Source organism: Artemia sp. Qi Xiang Cuo, chromosome 9 (assembly GCF_049724085.1).
Source record: "Artemia sp. Qi Xiang Cuo chromosome 9, ASM4972408v1, whole genome shotgun sequence".
NCBI classification, from domain to species: Eukaryota; Metazoa; Arthropoda; class Branchiopoda; order Anostraca; family Artemiidae; genus Artemia; species Artemia sp. Qi Xiang Cuo.
The window spans coordinates 44,938,074-44,955,008 of record NC_142802.1 but is presented as its reverse complement, the minus strand read 5'-3'; the positions used below and the strand labels follow the sequence as shown (position 1 = coordinate 44,955,008).

Genomic DNA, 16,935 nt, shown 5'->3' with positions numbered 1-16,935 from the left:
TGCTCGTTTTTTTCCTACACCGAAAGTCACAAATCATCTCAAGGAAGCACCAGAAGCCCATGATTAGCATCAATTAACGAAATCAAGTTTTTTTTTATATTTCGTTACGTAATTTTGAACTGTTTATTAAGTGATTTCCTCAGATTCTGTTATGAACCTTCATAGTTACGTTTCATCTTCTTTAACCCTAATTTTCATTTGAAAATATATTTTACAACAGTATCAACAACTCATCGGAGCACCAAGCCAACTGACTGAACGCAAATTTTGATGACACGGCCATCGATTCTTAGCCATCGATTCTTTAATTACTATAACGCGTATCTGCATGTTACTAGTTTCAACCTTTAGGGGAAACAGATCCCCCCCCAAGGGAGCTAAGGATTTTAATTTTTATTTCTACCTCCATCAAAAGTTAAATTTTCAAATTCTGTAGTGAAAAAGAACAGTATTCCGAGACGTATTTCATAAATGTTCCTGGTAGGAGCTTTCTATAAAATTGTATGCATTTAAGGTTAAAATAATCCATTTAAGTTTTTAATAATAACAATAAAATAAGTTTTCCGAATATCCATTCAAGATCGTACGAATGAGGAGAGGTGGGGGTTTAACCCCCCTCCTCTCGTCCAAAATGTTTGTCCGACTCGTAAAAACATAACGAAAATGCATAAAAAATTTTTTTGATGTGTTTTTAAAGTTGTTTTTTGTGTACCCCCCCCCAAACGAAAATCCTGGACATGGCCCTGTATCCATTAGAAAGGACTTTTGGCTTTGAAATTTGACTTGAAAGGACTTTTCAAGAGGAGTTTTACTTGATTCATTCTTTTGCACAGCTAGGGTTCAGGGCAGCGAACGTGATCCACCACCCTATGGCTGTTCTCTGCCAGTCCTTTACATTTTCAATGCTACCTTGCTTTTAGATAGAATGAAAGTTGTTTTACTTATATTTTAAGTTTTCCTATAGGTTTAGCCATTCGTAGCTTTAAATACTCTGAATAAGCAGCCATAGGCATATGTGAACTGTGGCTAGGCATTTCTCACCCAGCCCCAAAGAAAATTCCACGGGATAATTCCCCTGGATAATTTTAGAAGTTAATTAGAAGAGAAATTGAAAGTTTTACTCATCTGTTTAAGTCAGAGGCAATGCTATAGCGTTGCCTATAGTATTAAATAAAAAAAACAAGTTTTTTTTTTACCGAAAGTAAGGAGCGACATTAAAACTTAAAACGAACAGAAATTATTCCGTATATGAAAGGGGCTGTCCCCTCCTCAACGCCTCACTCCTTACGCTAAAGTTTTTTATTGTTTTAAAAAACAAAGTTGTGTGACAGAGTCAAACTTTAGCATAAAGAGCGAGGCGTTTAGGAGGGGACAGCCCCTTTCATACACGGAATAATTTCTGTTCGTTTTAAGTTTTAATGTCGCTCCTTACTTTCAGTTAAAAAAAACTTGTTTTTTTACTTAATTTCCGAACGTTTTTGAATTAATGCAGCTTTGATTTCGGCTTACCGCACATGAATAATTAGAATGAAATTTGTATATTAATTTTACTGGTTTTGGCTAAATGGCTTTCTCGTCACTTAAAAAGGGAACTAGAACTTTTGATTTCCGTTCAGATGAGCCCTCTCACGATATTTTAGGACTACAGAATCGATACGATCACCCCTGAAAAAAAAAAAAAAAAAAAAAAAAAAAAAAAAAAAAAAAAAAACGCATCCGTGATGTTTTTTCTGACAACAAATAATAAATTCCACATTTTTGAAGATAGGAGCTTGAAACTTCTATAGTAGGGTTCTCTGATACGCTGAATCGGATGGTGTGATTTTCATTAAAGTTCTATGACTTTTAGAGGTTGTTTCCCCCTTTTTTCGAAAATAAGGCAAATTTTCTCAGGCACGTAACTTTTGATGGGTAAGACTAAACTTAATTAAACTTATATATTTAAAATAAGCATAAAAATTTGATTCTATTGATGTATCTATCGGTATCAAAATGCCGGTTTTTAGAGTTTTGGTTACTATTGAGCCGGGTCGCTCCTTGCTTACAGTTCGTTACCACGAACTGTTTGAAGCATCCATAAGGCTTCAATGTATTATTATTTAGTTATTTTTTCCCAAAGAGAGTTCATATGAAAGGGATGGTTGTATGAACATCGGAGGGGGCTCATTCAATTGTAAATTAGAAATTCTAGTGCCCTTTTTAAGAGTCAAAAGTAGTTAGAGAGCAATCCCCTCATGCCCTTTTTCCCCAAACGCATCCGATCAAAATTTCGAGATAGCCTTTTTATTCAAAATAGTCCAAAGGTTGTAAGTTATGCAAGTTGTTCATTGTTAACATATAAGGTTTTTTTTTATTATGAAAACAGGGTGTTTGATTCTCGATATCCAAAAAAGGTCAAAGCATTAAGGCGAATTTTCAAGGAAATGTTGAGACGGACGCCAAACGCAATCGAAACATACTTTGTCCTTGCTAGTTGGGAAAAGAGAATTTCAGCAATATCTAAGCAACAGCTGATGATAATCAATTGAAACTGTTAATGCATGTTGAGCGGGAGTTCAAGAGAGATTGGAGGTAACCAGCCCCCCCATCTACTCGCCGTTTTTATCTGCCCCCTCTCTTTAAAAATGGTCAAAATTTCATAATTTTCATTTACTTCTAACTAGTCAAAAGGTCTAATAGCTATTCCTCCAGGGATGCCATGCCCCCCAGCCCCGGGTAAGGATTGTTAATTATGCAATTTACCCATTGTTTACAAGCAGGATGTATCATTAGGAAAAGGGGAAAGTTTAGATTCTCGGTGCATCCGTAAAGGCCAAAGGTATTAAGGCAAAACTTTGAAGAATTTTAAAATAAACCAAAGGCACCACGTGCACCCAGTTTATCAAAAAGGCGGATCTGCAAAATCTTATGAACAGCTGAGGACATTAAGTTGAAACTTTCAGGACATGTTGAGGGGATGTTTTGAAGGGGATGAACGGCTGCCAGTTTGCCTCCAATGCCCTCTTTAGCTGCCTTCTCCCCAAAAACACTCGATCGAAACTTTGAAATAGCGATCTTTTTTTTAATTTTCTAAAGGTCCACTAACTATGCCCATGGGGATGACATAACACTCCACAGCTTTGGAAAGAAATCACAATCAATCAAAATATACTATACACAATCAAAGCATACTATGTGTATGCTAGTTGTCAAAAAGGGCTTTCAGCAGTATCTAAGGAACGGCTGAGGGTATTAAGCTAAAACTTAGAGATTGAGCCTTCAGATAAATACAGACTTAGTTCTAAGGCAGGGATGGGGGGGGGGGGGAGGTAGGTAGAAATTGATATATAGTCACTATTGGTAAATATTTACGGCTCCTGGGGGTGGTGATTATGATTATGAATATGATAGTAGATTTAATGAAAATGTTAAGGTGTAAGGTTTGTGGTGCCGTTTGAGGACTGTGATATAGATAGTTTTTTTTTTATTGTTTTGTCATGTTAGTGTATTTTTGCCACCCCCTTGGACAAGTTTTTACTTCTTGGGGTGGCCGTTAAACTGATTTTAAATTGTTTATTTAGAATAAATCTCTCTCTCTCTCTCTCTCAATTGATTTCTGGTGTACGCTGTTATTATGAAAGTAAACAGTAACATTAAATCTCAAAATGAGCAGAATTAATTCTTTATAGGAGGGACACTACCCCCTTCCTCATCACCAGCCTCCCCCTCATCCTTCCTCATCACCACCGTGAGGATGTGCATTCAATCGGAATTGAGAGTTCTAGTCCTTTTCTATAAGTCGAAAGTGATTGGAGACCAGCCAGCCCCTTTGCTAGAACCATTTTTTATACCTGGTCCTTTCGTTACCCGGTAAGACATCTGATTGACATTTTGAGGTACCTATTTTGTACTTTCTCTGTGGCTGCTCAATTTTGCAAAGTGGGGGAATTTTCCATGGGGGGGGGGAATTACCCGGGGGTGGATAATTTTCCGGTGGAACTTTACGCAGGGGGGGGGGGGGAGACACTGGCTCCCATGTGAACGGAAGATAGAGCAACTAGAAGGTGATGCTTGATTCATTTGGCAGAAGTACTCCAGTGGGGCTATGTCACCGTGGGTAAGTTAAACGAGAATTTTAGCAGGTAAATAAATAATACGGGTACCTTTACCTGAGTTACTACTATTTTAAATGCTGATTGCGTCATATAGGATACCCACAGCCTTAGACTTTGACCACAAAAGAAGATTATCTCTTTAGAAGAGAAGATTAAAAAAAAGAAGTCTAAAATAAAGAAAGTTTAATAACCATCAAATTGTCATATTAATAAAGGAAAGCGATTACTCAAAAATCCATGAAAAGGGATATTTTAAGTAGGTCATAATATGTCTGCCAAGAAATACTCATCTCCAGCTAAACGTGGCTTTGAGTGGGTTGCTATCGTTGCAAATGCTGGTTATATCATATAGGAAAACCCACCTAATACTTTGACTAGAAAAGTAGTAATGGACGTATCTGAAGAAATAATTACTTAAACTGACTACTAAAACTCATCAGTAGAATGGCTACTACTTTAGTTGAACAAAGTTAACAGACTACATCAAGGCCGTACCCAGTGGAGGGGTTAGGGGAGTTTGAACCCTTCTGAAATGTTTTTGTGACTCGTAAAAACGTAACAAAAATGGATAGAAACAAATTTTGTATGCGTTTTTTGAGGTTTTTTCGTGTACCCCCCGCCCCGAAAAAAAATCTTTGAGCAAAAACCCCTCCGAAAAAAAATCCTGGGTACGGCCTAGGACTAAATTATCACCAAATGAAAGACTTCAGCTGTGTTGTTGGTTTTGAATTGCAGTCATTCAGCTTTCATACTACTGCTTCTAATAATTAGTATTAAATGTGATTTCAATGAATAGTGTAATGTCTCATGACAATCTATTCCCATCTATAGAGAGAAATAAAGCCTAATAGTAACAGTGTGATAGATCAGAAAACATTGACTGAAAAAATTTAGCCTTACCAAGAGCTGTCCAGCCAAACCAACCAGTTTTTGAATAATAATAATAAGGAGCATGTGTTAAAAAAAGAACAGAATGAAACCGGCAACTACTATATAGGAAAGGCCACCCGCCCCGAGTTTTGTATGTAGCCTAGGACTATATCCAGGCATTAGGGAGAGGGCGTGGGCTGATATGGAGGTAAGCTGGAAGCAACTCCTAATATTCATAATAAATATATTTCTGAATGTAATGAAGTAAGAATTGTATGATTATAGTGTTTGGTTCCGAAGAGTGGATAAATTAGACTATGTTAATTTACAGGACAAGACAGAAATCAAACAGAAAAAAAGTAACTAACTATTTACTTCCCCATTCAATGTTCTTTCCAAACAAAATAATCACCACCAATGTAATTGCGCCCCCCCTCCAATGGTGTCAGAGATATTTCTAGGCTTTTTCTTTTTAATTGCTTAATTTTGAATTTTGAACCAACTGAACAAAAAATAGCCCAAACCGACAAAATCCGCGAGCTTCTGTAAATAGCCTAGCGCTACATCTGGCTCCATTAGAGGGGAGAGGAGGAGCTGGGGCGCAATATAGAGGTAATGATTATCATATTTGGGAAGAACATTGAATAGAGAATCAAATGGTATATTTCTGTTTTCCTATAAGATTTCTTTCCTATAATCAAATTAACCAGTGACTGCCAACCTCATTATCTACTCTTACTACGGAATTATCTGCTAAAATATTGAATTACTTGCCAACACTGACATAAAAAGCACACACGGAACATTTCTGGCAATCCTATCCAGGATTTTTCTCTAGATATTTCATCTTCTCCTTACATATGCCTTTGCAGGGTTATTCAGAGCATTCCAAGTTATAAATGGCTAGATCTATAGCCAAAAATAGCACATCTATAAAAAGTCACACTTTCATTCTATCTGGAAAAAGGCAGCATTGAAAACTCCAAAGAACTGGCAGAGAAAAGTAAGAAAAACTATTGTTTATTTAGGCAAAAAAATCAGATTTCACGGGTATAGTTGTTTGACTTTAATAGTAGTAGTCCGGGTCGTATTCAGGATTTTTTTTTGGGGGGGGAGGATGGGGGTGGGTTTACAAAAGGATTTTTTTTCGGGGGGTACAAAAACAGTAAAAAACGCATCAAAAATTTTGTTTATATTCATTTTTGTTACGTTTTTACGAGTCAGACAAATATTTCAGGGGAGGGGGCAAAAACCCCCTACCCACCTAAATTAAAGGCGACTATAAATTTACAAGTCGGACAAACCTTTTTAGGGGAGTCGGGGGGGGGGGGGTTCAAACCCCCTACCAACATAAATTAAAGGCGACTATAAAAGGACATTTAATGTTATTATCCTGGTAAGAACAAATCAAGACTTTTGCCGTTATCATAACTAGTTTAGAAAAAGAGTGCCTCCGTATAATATTTCCAAACGAAGTAACTTCAAGGAAAACGTCACTCAACTTTGATCGTTTGAATTAATTGGCGTTAAGTCGTCAATACTTAAGAGCAATCACTGTGATGTTAAATAGTACCATAATTTAACGTAATTGACGCTTAACCTGATATTCTATTAATCTTTTTTACGATTAATTTTCCTTTTTCTTTCATTAAAATCTCAACATTTTCGAAGAAAGAAGATAGAGCTTAGAAAAAGTAAGACGATGAAAAGTTCTTTGTAATGTATCAATTTGCACCAAGTCCAGATTTACTAGGAATAAAGAATATTAACAAATTAAAATCCATTAAAAACACTAAGTCACTTTGAGATAATAATTCGGTGGTTGCATGAACTTCACTTTTTACACAGAAACAAAATTGGCCTCCATGGTTATTGTTTTATTTTTCCACAATCATTCCATGTCACAAATGGAGGAATAAAGTATTTCAACTTTTTCTTCTGAAAAAATAAGATGACCAAAAAAAAGAAAATTTTCAAAATTTATGATATGGACTACCAAACTTTAAGCTAATGGTATAATCCTCTAAGGGATAGTGAATGGTTTTGCATAAGAAAAAAAGGTACAAGAAGTTTGGATTACAAGCTAATTATAAACTGACTGGGTTGAATTACACAAAATTTTAAAGAAAAAAATCTGTTCAAGTCCACACATGCTTTGACCATAAACCAAAAAGCATCATGTTACTCTAGATACGGGGAATTTCCTCAATATCCAGATCCTGAATATAAAAGGAGCCTGCAAATTTCATACTCATTACGAAACCAAAATCGTTTTTATTGTGGGGTCTTTCAGAGAAAAGTGAATACAAAGGAAGTTCGTTTCAGCAAGTGAATGCATTTTTTTTATAAGCTGCAAATCCAACATACCAGCCAAGAAATAAAATGTGTTTTTTCCAGAAAGATTTAGTGGTCATTCAACTTTCTGGCAAAACTTTGTTAGGAAAATCTAACGCAGTCCTGTGCTACCGTTCAAAAAAAAAAAAATCAAAAAAAAAAATCAAGGACTAGTTACTAAAATAAGCCAAAAAAATGCAATACCAGAAATCTGAAGTCTTTTTAACCCTAGGAGGCCTAAATCTCTTAAGAAGAACATGCTGTTTTCTAATATGTAATTATTTCTAAAAAATTCTGCGGCTGTCTAAAAAAATGGACAATCTTGTGTCTAGTATTGATGTAAAATTAGTTTTCATACATCCGTGGAATAACAATTGGCAAAGAACTTCTGTAAGAATGTTAATTCATTTAATTTCTAACTTTATTTTCTTACCAACACAAAAAGTGGTAACTAAGAAAAATTTAATCAATATGAAAAGTGTATAACCTCAAACCTTTGAGCTCAATCTTTAAGTTTAAGGGAGTTTCCGAAGGAGTCAAGTAACATTATTATCTAACATAAAGGCTACGCTGAACTTGCAAATTATATAAAATTACTAACATAATGCGAAATACCCTACGTAGTTGCTGTAGATAACTATATTGAGATGCAAAGCCATGGGTTTCAAAATGTAATTATTTTGATATAAGGGGCATTAATTTACAAAGCATAATCACGGAACAAGAGGGCTCTAGTGCTTTGATAGCAGTAGTGTGTCAATTCCATTGATCATCTTAGAATTTCTATTTTTTGGCATTTTTACTCTCTGTGAACAGAAGGTGGCACAAAACGGCAGAAAACGCCACAGGAGGTGCTTTAATACTAAGACTTGAATTAAAAAGTGGAGCTAAAGAATTTAACTCGGAAAGCTATTAAAAACAGAGAAAGAAAACATTCTTGCCTAAATAGTCCCAAATATATAATTTTCTTCCAAAGAATCTTGGAGTTTTCATTCCAAATGAGAAAATTTGTTCTAAGGAATGTACCAAACCTTGATCCCCACACAGAAGAGGCGTAAATGCACTTGGACAAATACCATCAGGCTCGTGCTTACAATAATATTTAACTATGGAGTTCACAGAATGACCTAAAAAAAGAGGAAAATCATTTAATTAAATACAGCTTATCGCCAACTACCCATCAATGGCGTTTTATTACCGAGTTTGAAACCACAAACTTGAAGACAGAATCAACTTTTGAGTATTTTACTTTCCCAGACACCGTAAGCCTAATAGTTTATTAATTACCTGATGTATAGTGACAGATCCACCATACTCACCTGAGATGGGTGATCTTTGGTTTCTTAATAGTATTTAGAATATAAAAAGCTTTGGGAATCTTATAAAATTACCTGTTTAGCCCTTGTAGGGACCTAGACGGACAGCACTACTGCTACGATTAGCTTTATGGATGTATATTTTTTACAAGGCATACTTGAAAAAAGTATGACTTCCACATTTAAGGATTTAAAAAAAAGATTAACTTATTGATAATCTTTGACAAATTTAGCTTGATTACTATGAGGTTATAAGACAATAGCTAAAAAAGCTTGAGAAGAGCAAGTATCAATAGCAAAAACTTAATTTTTAGAAAAATCATGTACTTCTGCAAATTTTACCCGAGTATGTATCTTCCGCTGTAACGATCTTGGTCAGGGCAATCAGTAAGAAAATATTTACTAAGAGAAAATTTCTAAAAACAGGAAAATGCAAATTTGCCAAGAGCACTGTTTCTCCATCCAGAATCCTCAAATTTTTGGTAAAAAGTATGTAAAAAAAAAGAAAGAGTTGGGAAGCTTTTTTAACATAAAAAATTTCCCCCGGTTTAAAAAAAAATTTAGAAAAAAACTGGGTCAACTAAAATTTAGTTAAGTACTTCAGAAATAAAAACAGGGTAAAGGCACGGTGACTACTATCATTACAGCGAACCTGTGGATATTCACCTATAAAACCTCCAAGGTTGTTTATTACGAAATAACTATTAAGTGACTTCAAATAACCTTCAAACGATAAAACATTATTTTCTTACAAGACGCCTATTAGAGACAGACGAAAAAGAAGAAGACAGACTAATGGTACCAGTCTAGACAAAATGCTGACAATTTATAGATTTGAACAGAGTTGGCCTTAAAAATGACTTGAAATTAAACAGTTCTTAAACAAGCAAAGGTAATGGAGAGGGGCGAGGTTGATATGCACCGAGGTTCTTCATCCTCCTACCATGGCTGGTATAATCTCAAAGAGAGACTCTCTGTGTTACAAAATGCTCTTTATAGGCTATCCGCTTACCGAGAGAGCATATATATTTCGTAAAGGTTGGGCCATTTATTAGTCGCATTATTTTCTTTAGAAAGTACTCAAAGGATAATGCATTTCTTGGCCATGCACAGCAGTAAATGACTCTGGACGAGAGGGACGCCTAATATTGAAGTTTTTTTTATATTACCCTTCTTGGATTTTTCTTCTTTTTTTTCTTTAATAACATATTTCCATTTTACTCTCAAAACAAATCAGTTAAAGTAAAGGGGAAAAAGTGATGTAAACATGCATTAGCATACCTAAAGAGTCTTGAATTTCAGCAATATTTGTGCGATTCTTTTGTCCTTCTGGCCATCGTGGCAATGATCCTGAAAAACTGCTGTTCATTAGGTTTGTAGTACTACCACTACCGCGCGGCCCTAGGGATGAGCTGCGCGATCGTGTATTACTGTCTGGGCAATTCTCCTCTTTTGAATAGCTATCAATACGCTCTGCCACTAATAGTCTTTCTAAAGAATCATCATCAACACCAACTCCAAGCCACCTTCCACACTGAAACCTAAAAGAGTTGCAGCAACCTTTGTAAAAATGTTGAACAACATAATTTCAACTGAGAAATTTAATATATAAGCTCAATATCAACTGATAGCCTGAAATATAGTCTCAACAGAGGTATATTATGGTCATTGGCCTCGCAATTGTCTGCAGAAAACATCCAGTTTCCAGGCGAAGGAAACAGGAAAATAAATAGAACAAAAAACAAAAAAGAAGAGCCAACTAGTATTTTTTCCCTTTTTTCTGTTGATCAAGAATAAGAACAACAACAGTCAGTCCCACTTTTATTGTTGAAAAATAATGAACATGAAATCCATATATTTAAACAAATACACAAAAAATTGATTTGCAATTAATCTGACATTAAAGTCAACAAACGGTCTTTTAGGTTGAGAACTAAATAGGCTACGGGACATGCCTCTGTAGGATTTGTGCTTGCAAAACATTAAAAATTGTTCTAATTTACGTCATTTTAAGCTATTCGACGAACCTTTTTCAGCACGAAAAAACCCTTGATTTTTTTTTTTACATATAAAATGTGTGCGATTACAATATCAGTAGGAAACGCTATATCAAAATTTTGAAATAGCCCTCTTGTTCAAAATAGTCTAAGGGTCAAGTAACTACACCTGTGGCGATGACAAAACCACTCGCAGCTTTTGAGAGAGAGATATTCAAAACACAATAAAACACATTGTGTGCATGATGGTTGTGAAAAGGAAGTATTAGCAATAACTAAGGAACGGCTGAGGGTATTGAAACTTCGAAGGAAGTTGAAACTCCCAGAGGATGTTAAAGAGCTATCGGAGGGCAACCAGCCCACCTTGCCCTTTTTAGATGATTCCTTCCCTCTTCACTGATCAACATTTTGAAAAAGCGATTTTATTCAAAACAGTCAAAAGGTCTAGTAACTGCGTCTCCAGGGATGCAATGCCCCGCACCCAGAGCAAGGATTGTAAATTATACAATTAGTCCTTTTTTTACGTGCAAGACTGATCATTAAGAAAAGAGGGGTATTGAATTCTTGGTGTGTTCGGAAAGGCTAAGGGTATTAAAGGGAAACTTCGGGGAATGTTGAGGGGCATGTTAAACGAAATCAAAAGATAGTATGTGCATCCAATTTGTAAAAAAAAGACGTATCAGCAATATCTCAAGAATGGCTGAGGATATTAAGTTTTAACTTTCAGGGCATATTGATGGCGATGTTGAAAAGTGATCAGAGGGCAAACACTCCACCTCCCATTCCCTTTTTAGTTGCTTTCCCTCCAAAGATATCTGATCAAAATTAAAAAAAAAACATCTTCTTCAAAATAATCGAAAAGTCAAATAGCTATGCCTCCGGGGATGAAATAACCCCAACAGCCCCCGGGGCAAGTGTTAAAATTTATATAAGTTTTCCATCGTTTATATACAAAGCTGCTTATTGAGAAAAGGGGGCATGTTTGATCCAGAGTCTCCAAAAAGGCTAAGGGTATTAAGGTAACAATTCAATAAAATGTTGAGGGGGATGTCAAACAAAATCACAACACACTATATGCAGTGTGTATATGCACACTATATGCTATATGAGTTGTCAAAAGGATACAACAGCCATGTCTAAGGAGCGGTATTAAGTTAAAACTTTAAAGGCATGTTTAGAGGGATGTTAAAACAGTAACAGAGGGTGATCCCCCCTCAGACCCGTTAGGATATCCCCCTTAACACTGATAAAAATCTTAAAAAGTTAATTCAAAATATCACTACGTCAAATAGCTATGCCTCTGGGGATGCCATGCTCCCACAGCTTCAGGGGCAAGCAATGTAAATTATGCAATTTGTCTGTTTGTTAAATGCAAGATTTATCATTGGGAAAGGGGAGAATGTTTGGTTTGGGTGTGTCCGAAAAGGCTAAGGGTATTGAGGCAAAATTTTGGGAAATATTGAGGGATATGTTGGGCTAAATCACAACAAAACTATCTATATTGAAGCATATCTACAATATCTTAGGAATAGGTAAGGGTATTAACTTAAAACTTACAGAGCCACTACTACAACAATTATTGCAGCAAAAAATGCAACAGGTTGCGACTGTGACTCCTTACAACTGCTACTATCTACTTATGAGTACTTTCAGGAAATGATGAAGAAAATTGAAATACACAATGTGCATGCTGATTATCAAAAGGGCACATCAGCAACATCTCAGGAACGACAGACTTGAAATTTGCAAGGCATGTTGAACAATGCTTGGAAGGCAAAGGGCCTCCTTGTCCTTTTTAGATCCTCTTAACACTGGTCGCAATTATTAAATAGCCACTTTGTTCTAATTAGTCAAAAGGTCTAATAACTACGCCTCTGGGAACGTCATGCTCCCTACAGCCCTTGGAGAAAAGGTTGTAAATTATACAATTTGCTCATTGTTTACAAAAAGGTTTTATCACTTGGAAAGAGAAGGAATGTTTGATCCTGAGTGTGTCAGATAAGGCTAAGGGTATTAAGGTATAGCTTCAGGGAATACAAAGATGGATGTTATATTAAATGAAAAGACACTACGTGCATCTAGGTTATCAAAAAGGTACATCTGCAATATCTTAGGAGCGGCTAAGGGTATTAACTTTGCACTTTTAGGACCACTATTGTTACTACTACTATGGCTGAAACTGCGACTGCTTGCAACTGCGACTGCTTGCAACTGCGACTATCACTACTTAAGACTACTTACAAGTGTGACTACTTGCAATTTCGAATACCTCTACTGCTATATACATCCAGCTTATAAAAAGGGCTGCAATATCTTAGACCGGCCAAGGGTAATAAATTTTTTTTTTCAGGGCCAATATTGCATCTATTGCTACTACTACTACTATGACTATAGCTGCGACAATGACTGCTTATGATTGAGACTATTTGTAACTGTCCTAACTTGATACCATGATTAACTCCAATTATGACTACTTGGGGTTGCGAGTACTTATCCCTACGAAAACTTGCGACTGAGACTATTCGCGATCCCGACAACTTACGACTACGACTACTTGCGACTGCGAATGCAACTTGAGCTTGACTGCTACTACGGCTACTTGGGACTGTGACTACCTGCAATTGCGACTACAACTACTTAGAACTGCAAGTGCGACGACTTGCGACGAATGTTAAAACTTGTAACTGCAACTACTATTGTGATTGGGACTGTGACTGTAACTACTACCACAACTTCTACTGTTAAAACTAAATCATCAATGGCATCTTGCTTGTCAAAATGGCATAGTGCATCCAGGTCGTCAAAAGGTCTTACCTGCAACATTCTCACGAATGGCTAAGGTTATTAAATTGCAAATATCATTGAATATCAAAGGGAAGGTTGCACTAAATCAAAATACTCCAGGTGCATCCAAGTAGTCAAAATGGCGTATCTGAGCGTATCTGTATTGATCTCAGGAACGGCTACGGGTATCAAGTTGATACTTTCATGGAATGCTGAGGGAGATTTAAAACAAAATCAAAAGACACTATCTGCATCCAGATTGTCGAAACGGCATATCACCATTATTTCAATAGTAGTTAGCGAGGTATATCGAGTTGAGACATTCAGAGATTGTTGACAGGGATCTTGAACTTAAGGACAGTATGCACATCCATCATTACTGGGTGGATTTGCAATTATTAAGTTGAAAATTTCAGATAATATCAAATGGGATGCTGAATCAGATCAAAAGACACTATATGCATTATTTTTATCAAAATGGCATGTCTGCAATATCTCAGGAGAAAGTAAGGGTATTAAGTTGAAACTTTCAGAGAATGGTGAGGGGGATGTTGAACTTAATCAAAATGCAACAATGTGTATTCCGGTATAAGTACCAGTGTTAAGTTCAAAGTTTCAGAGTTGAAGGGGATGCTGAACATAACCAAAATACAGCTGTGTGTGCATCCCGGTAGTCAAAAGAGCCCACGTGCAACATATGAGGATTGACTGGCTTATGGTATTTAGTTGAAACTTTCAAGGGATGCTGAACTAAATCAAAAGATATTATGTACACTCGCCTTGTTATAATGGTGTGTGCAATATCTCAGGAATTGAAACTTTTTAATTTTTAATTGAACGTATTAAGTTGAAACTTTTAGAGAATGTTGAGGGGGATGTTAAGCTCAACCAAAAAGTACAAAGTGCATGTCGGTTGTCAGAAGGACGTGTGTCCAATACCTCAGGGACGGTTAATGGCACTTAGTCATAAGTTTTGGGGAATGTTGAGGGGGATGTTTAAATAAATTAAAAGACACTAATTAAAACTAATAAACTTACACCAGAGACAGGAAAAACTCGAGACATATTACTTAAATTAAACGACAACAAAAATTGGGCAATTAAAAACTAACAAAAATTGACTAAAAACTATCCAAAAAGTGTTTTTTCGAAGAAAAATAAAGAGCCAAATTAAACTTACGACCAGCAGAAATAAATTCCTATAATAATTCAAACTGAAAACGACCAGAAATTGCAATTAAAGAACAAATAAAGCCAAAAACGAACAGAAATTAAATAAACAATTATAACAAACATACAGATAACAGGTATTAATATAAATGAAACGAAATCTTGAATTGCTGAGTTTTCAGCAAAGAATATCATTATATATCAAATATTCAGTTTTTTTTAGTTCCTCCCAAGGAGTGTTCAAGGCGAAAATAATTTTCAATAAAACACAAATGGCACAACAGTGCCCCCTCCAAAGTTTATATGACCACTCGTCCATAAAAAAAAACATTACATGTTAACAATGGGCAACTTGGATAACTTACAGCCCTCGCCCCGACGGCTATGGAGTTTTTTGCCAAATCCGGAGGCACAGTTATTTGACCTTTGGACTATTTCGAACAATACGGCTATTTTAAAATTTATATCGGATACTTTTGGGATGTAAGGGCGAGGAGGAAGGTGTGCTGGTTGCTCTTCGATCCCTTTTGACTCTTAAAAAGAGCACCACAAAGAGGAGTTTGGCTACTGTCTCCTTCCCCCTCCCCTAACTGTAAAAGCCTAAACCCTAATGCTTATAAAGTGAAGACAAACTAGAATATTTTAATTTACAATGTACGAATACAATTCAATTATCCATTTAATAAACAGTTTACTAAAAAAAAAAAAAAAAAAAAAAAAAAAAAAAAAAAAAGAAAAAAAAGAAGAAAAACCCTATAACTATAAACACTAAGGAAATGTAAATGATTTGGTATAGAAAGAATCTAACTTAGATGAAGCAATTCAGACGTTACCGCGATATATAACGGTAAGCAATCGCACAAAATAATCAAAACTGCTTTGTTTTTTAAAAAAAATCTTGATTTCTACACAATCCTGCACAAGATTTCTTGTACCTTTGATCTTATTGTCGCTGGAGCAACACATTAATCTGGTTTCTTCGGTATCGACTAATCCCAGTAATTGTCAACTTCTTATATATTTTAAAATGGTATGTTCCAAGAATTTTTTTTTGTTCAAGGAAATGTTGGACGTTCCTTAAAGACCTTCCAACAAACCAACTTTATTATCGATGTCCCGACACTCAATCAATATTGCCACTTTTGAAATGCAAGCTAATACTATATTACTTTCCCCAAATTATAAAATTAATCATCTGTTTCCAATCTTTCTGATGGTTTGGTAAAATAGGCTCCAGAAACGATTTTTCCAAGTCCTATACACACAAAAATACCCAGCAACATGCACTTAACACAAACAGACAATTCATCTTCCCTATTTTTGAACGCGCTGTACAATACAACCGAGGTCTAAGAGCCGATAGTTTCTCGTTTTCTAAGGGAAAAAACGGAGCTTACAGCAGAATAAAGACCCACAATACCAGAATATCTCTGACCTTTTACACCCAGTCTGACCTCATCGAGGCACTAGTCAGGACCGATCTGCTTCCCAGGAACGACGTAGATAGTTGCTTCAGAGAGGGGAGGAGGATGGGTGATATCTCGAGAATGAGGGAACACGATCCTATTTTTTGGCATTTCTTTCTTTCAACCTCATTTTCTAAGATTTCGTTAGCCTTTGAGACCACAATTAATAAAAAGAAAGAGAAAAAAAAGAAAACAAAACTACAAACCTGTAAGTATGCCCTGTTAATTCATTTCGTGCAACCATATAATCTACAAGCCATCGAGGAGTAAGTCCAGAGTTATCGTGACCAATTGTGATAGTAGTTAAAAGTCCAAGATTTTTATGCTGAAACGGAGACAATTACTAATCAAATCGTCAAGACAAACTCCCCTTTTCATAGATTACAAGGCCGTATCTAGGGGTGGGGGAGGTTAGGAGTTTTAACCCCCCCCCCCACCCGAAATGTCTGTCTGACTCGTAAAAACTTAACAATAACGGACATAAACAAATTTTATATGCGTTTTTGAGTTTTTTTTGTGTACCCCCCCCCCAATTTTTTTGAGTAAAACCCCATCCGAAAAAAAATCCTGGGTACGGCCTTGATAGATTATTGCAAATTAAGAAAGAGATGAAAACAAAATAGATAATATAGGTCGCTTTGCAACACGGTGACTTTCATCCCGACATACGCGAGAAAAGTTTCTCTCACTTGGCAGTAATTAGTAAAATCATAAACAATTTAAAATACAACACGGTATTTGGGACGCAAAATAGTTCAGATAAGATATAGAAGCTGAAGAGGTCTTGAACCGATTTTTGCGCTATGGTAATGAAAAGAGCAGAAATGAATAAATATTTCAACTTTCAGCCCAGCAGGGTATTTTCAAATAGCTACCTTAGTTCCTTTCACCTGAACAAAGGCTA

The 16,935-nt window shown here is 36.0% G+C and overlaps 1 protein-coding gene across 1 annotated transcript in view; it reads right to left on the bottom strand.

Annotated features, from left to right (window-relative positions):
* The window catches only part of pns (DENN domain containing pinstripe), a 228,216-nt gene that overhangs the window by 21,750 nt on the left and 189,531 nt on the right, over positions 1 to 16,935 (bottom strand). The window contains exons 18-20 of the mRNA XM_089094997.1: positions 16,238 to 16,356; positions 9,896 to 10,155; positions 8,240 to 8,425 (exon numbers count right to left, since the gene is read on the bottom strand). Of these exons, the coding sequence (XP_088951123.1) occupies positions 8,240 to 8,425; positions 9,896 to 10,155; positions 16,238 to 16,356 (565 nt within the window). The remainder of the gene's footprint in view (positions 1 to 8,239; positions 8,426 to 9,895; positions 10,156 to 16,237; positions 16,357 to 16,935) is intronic.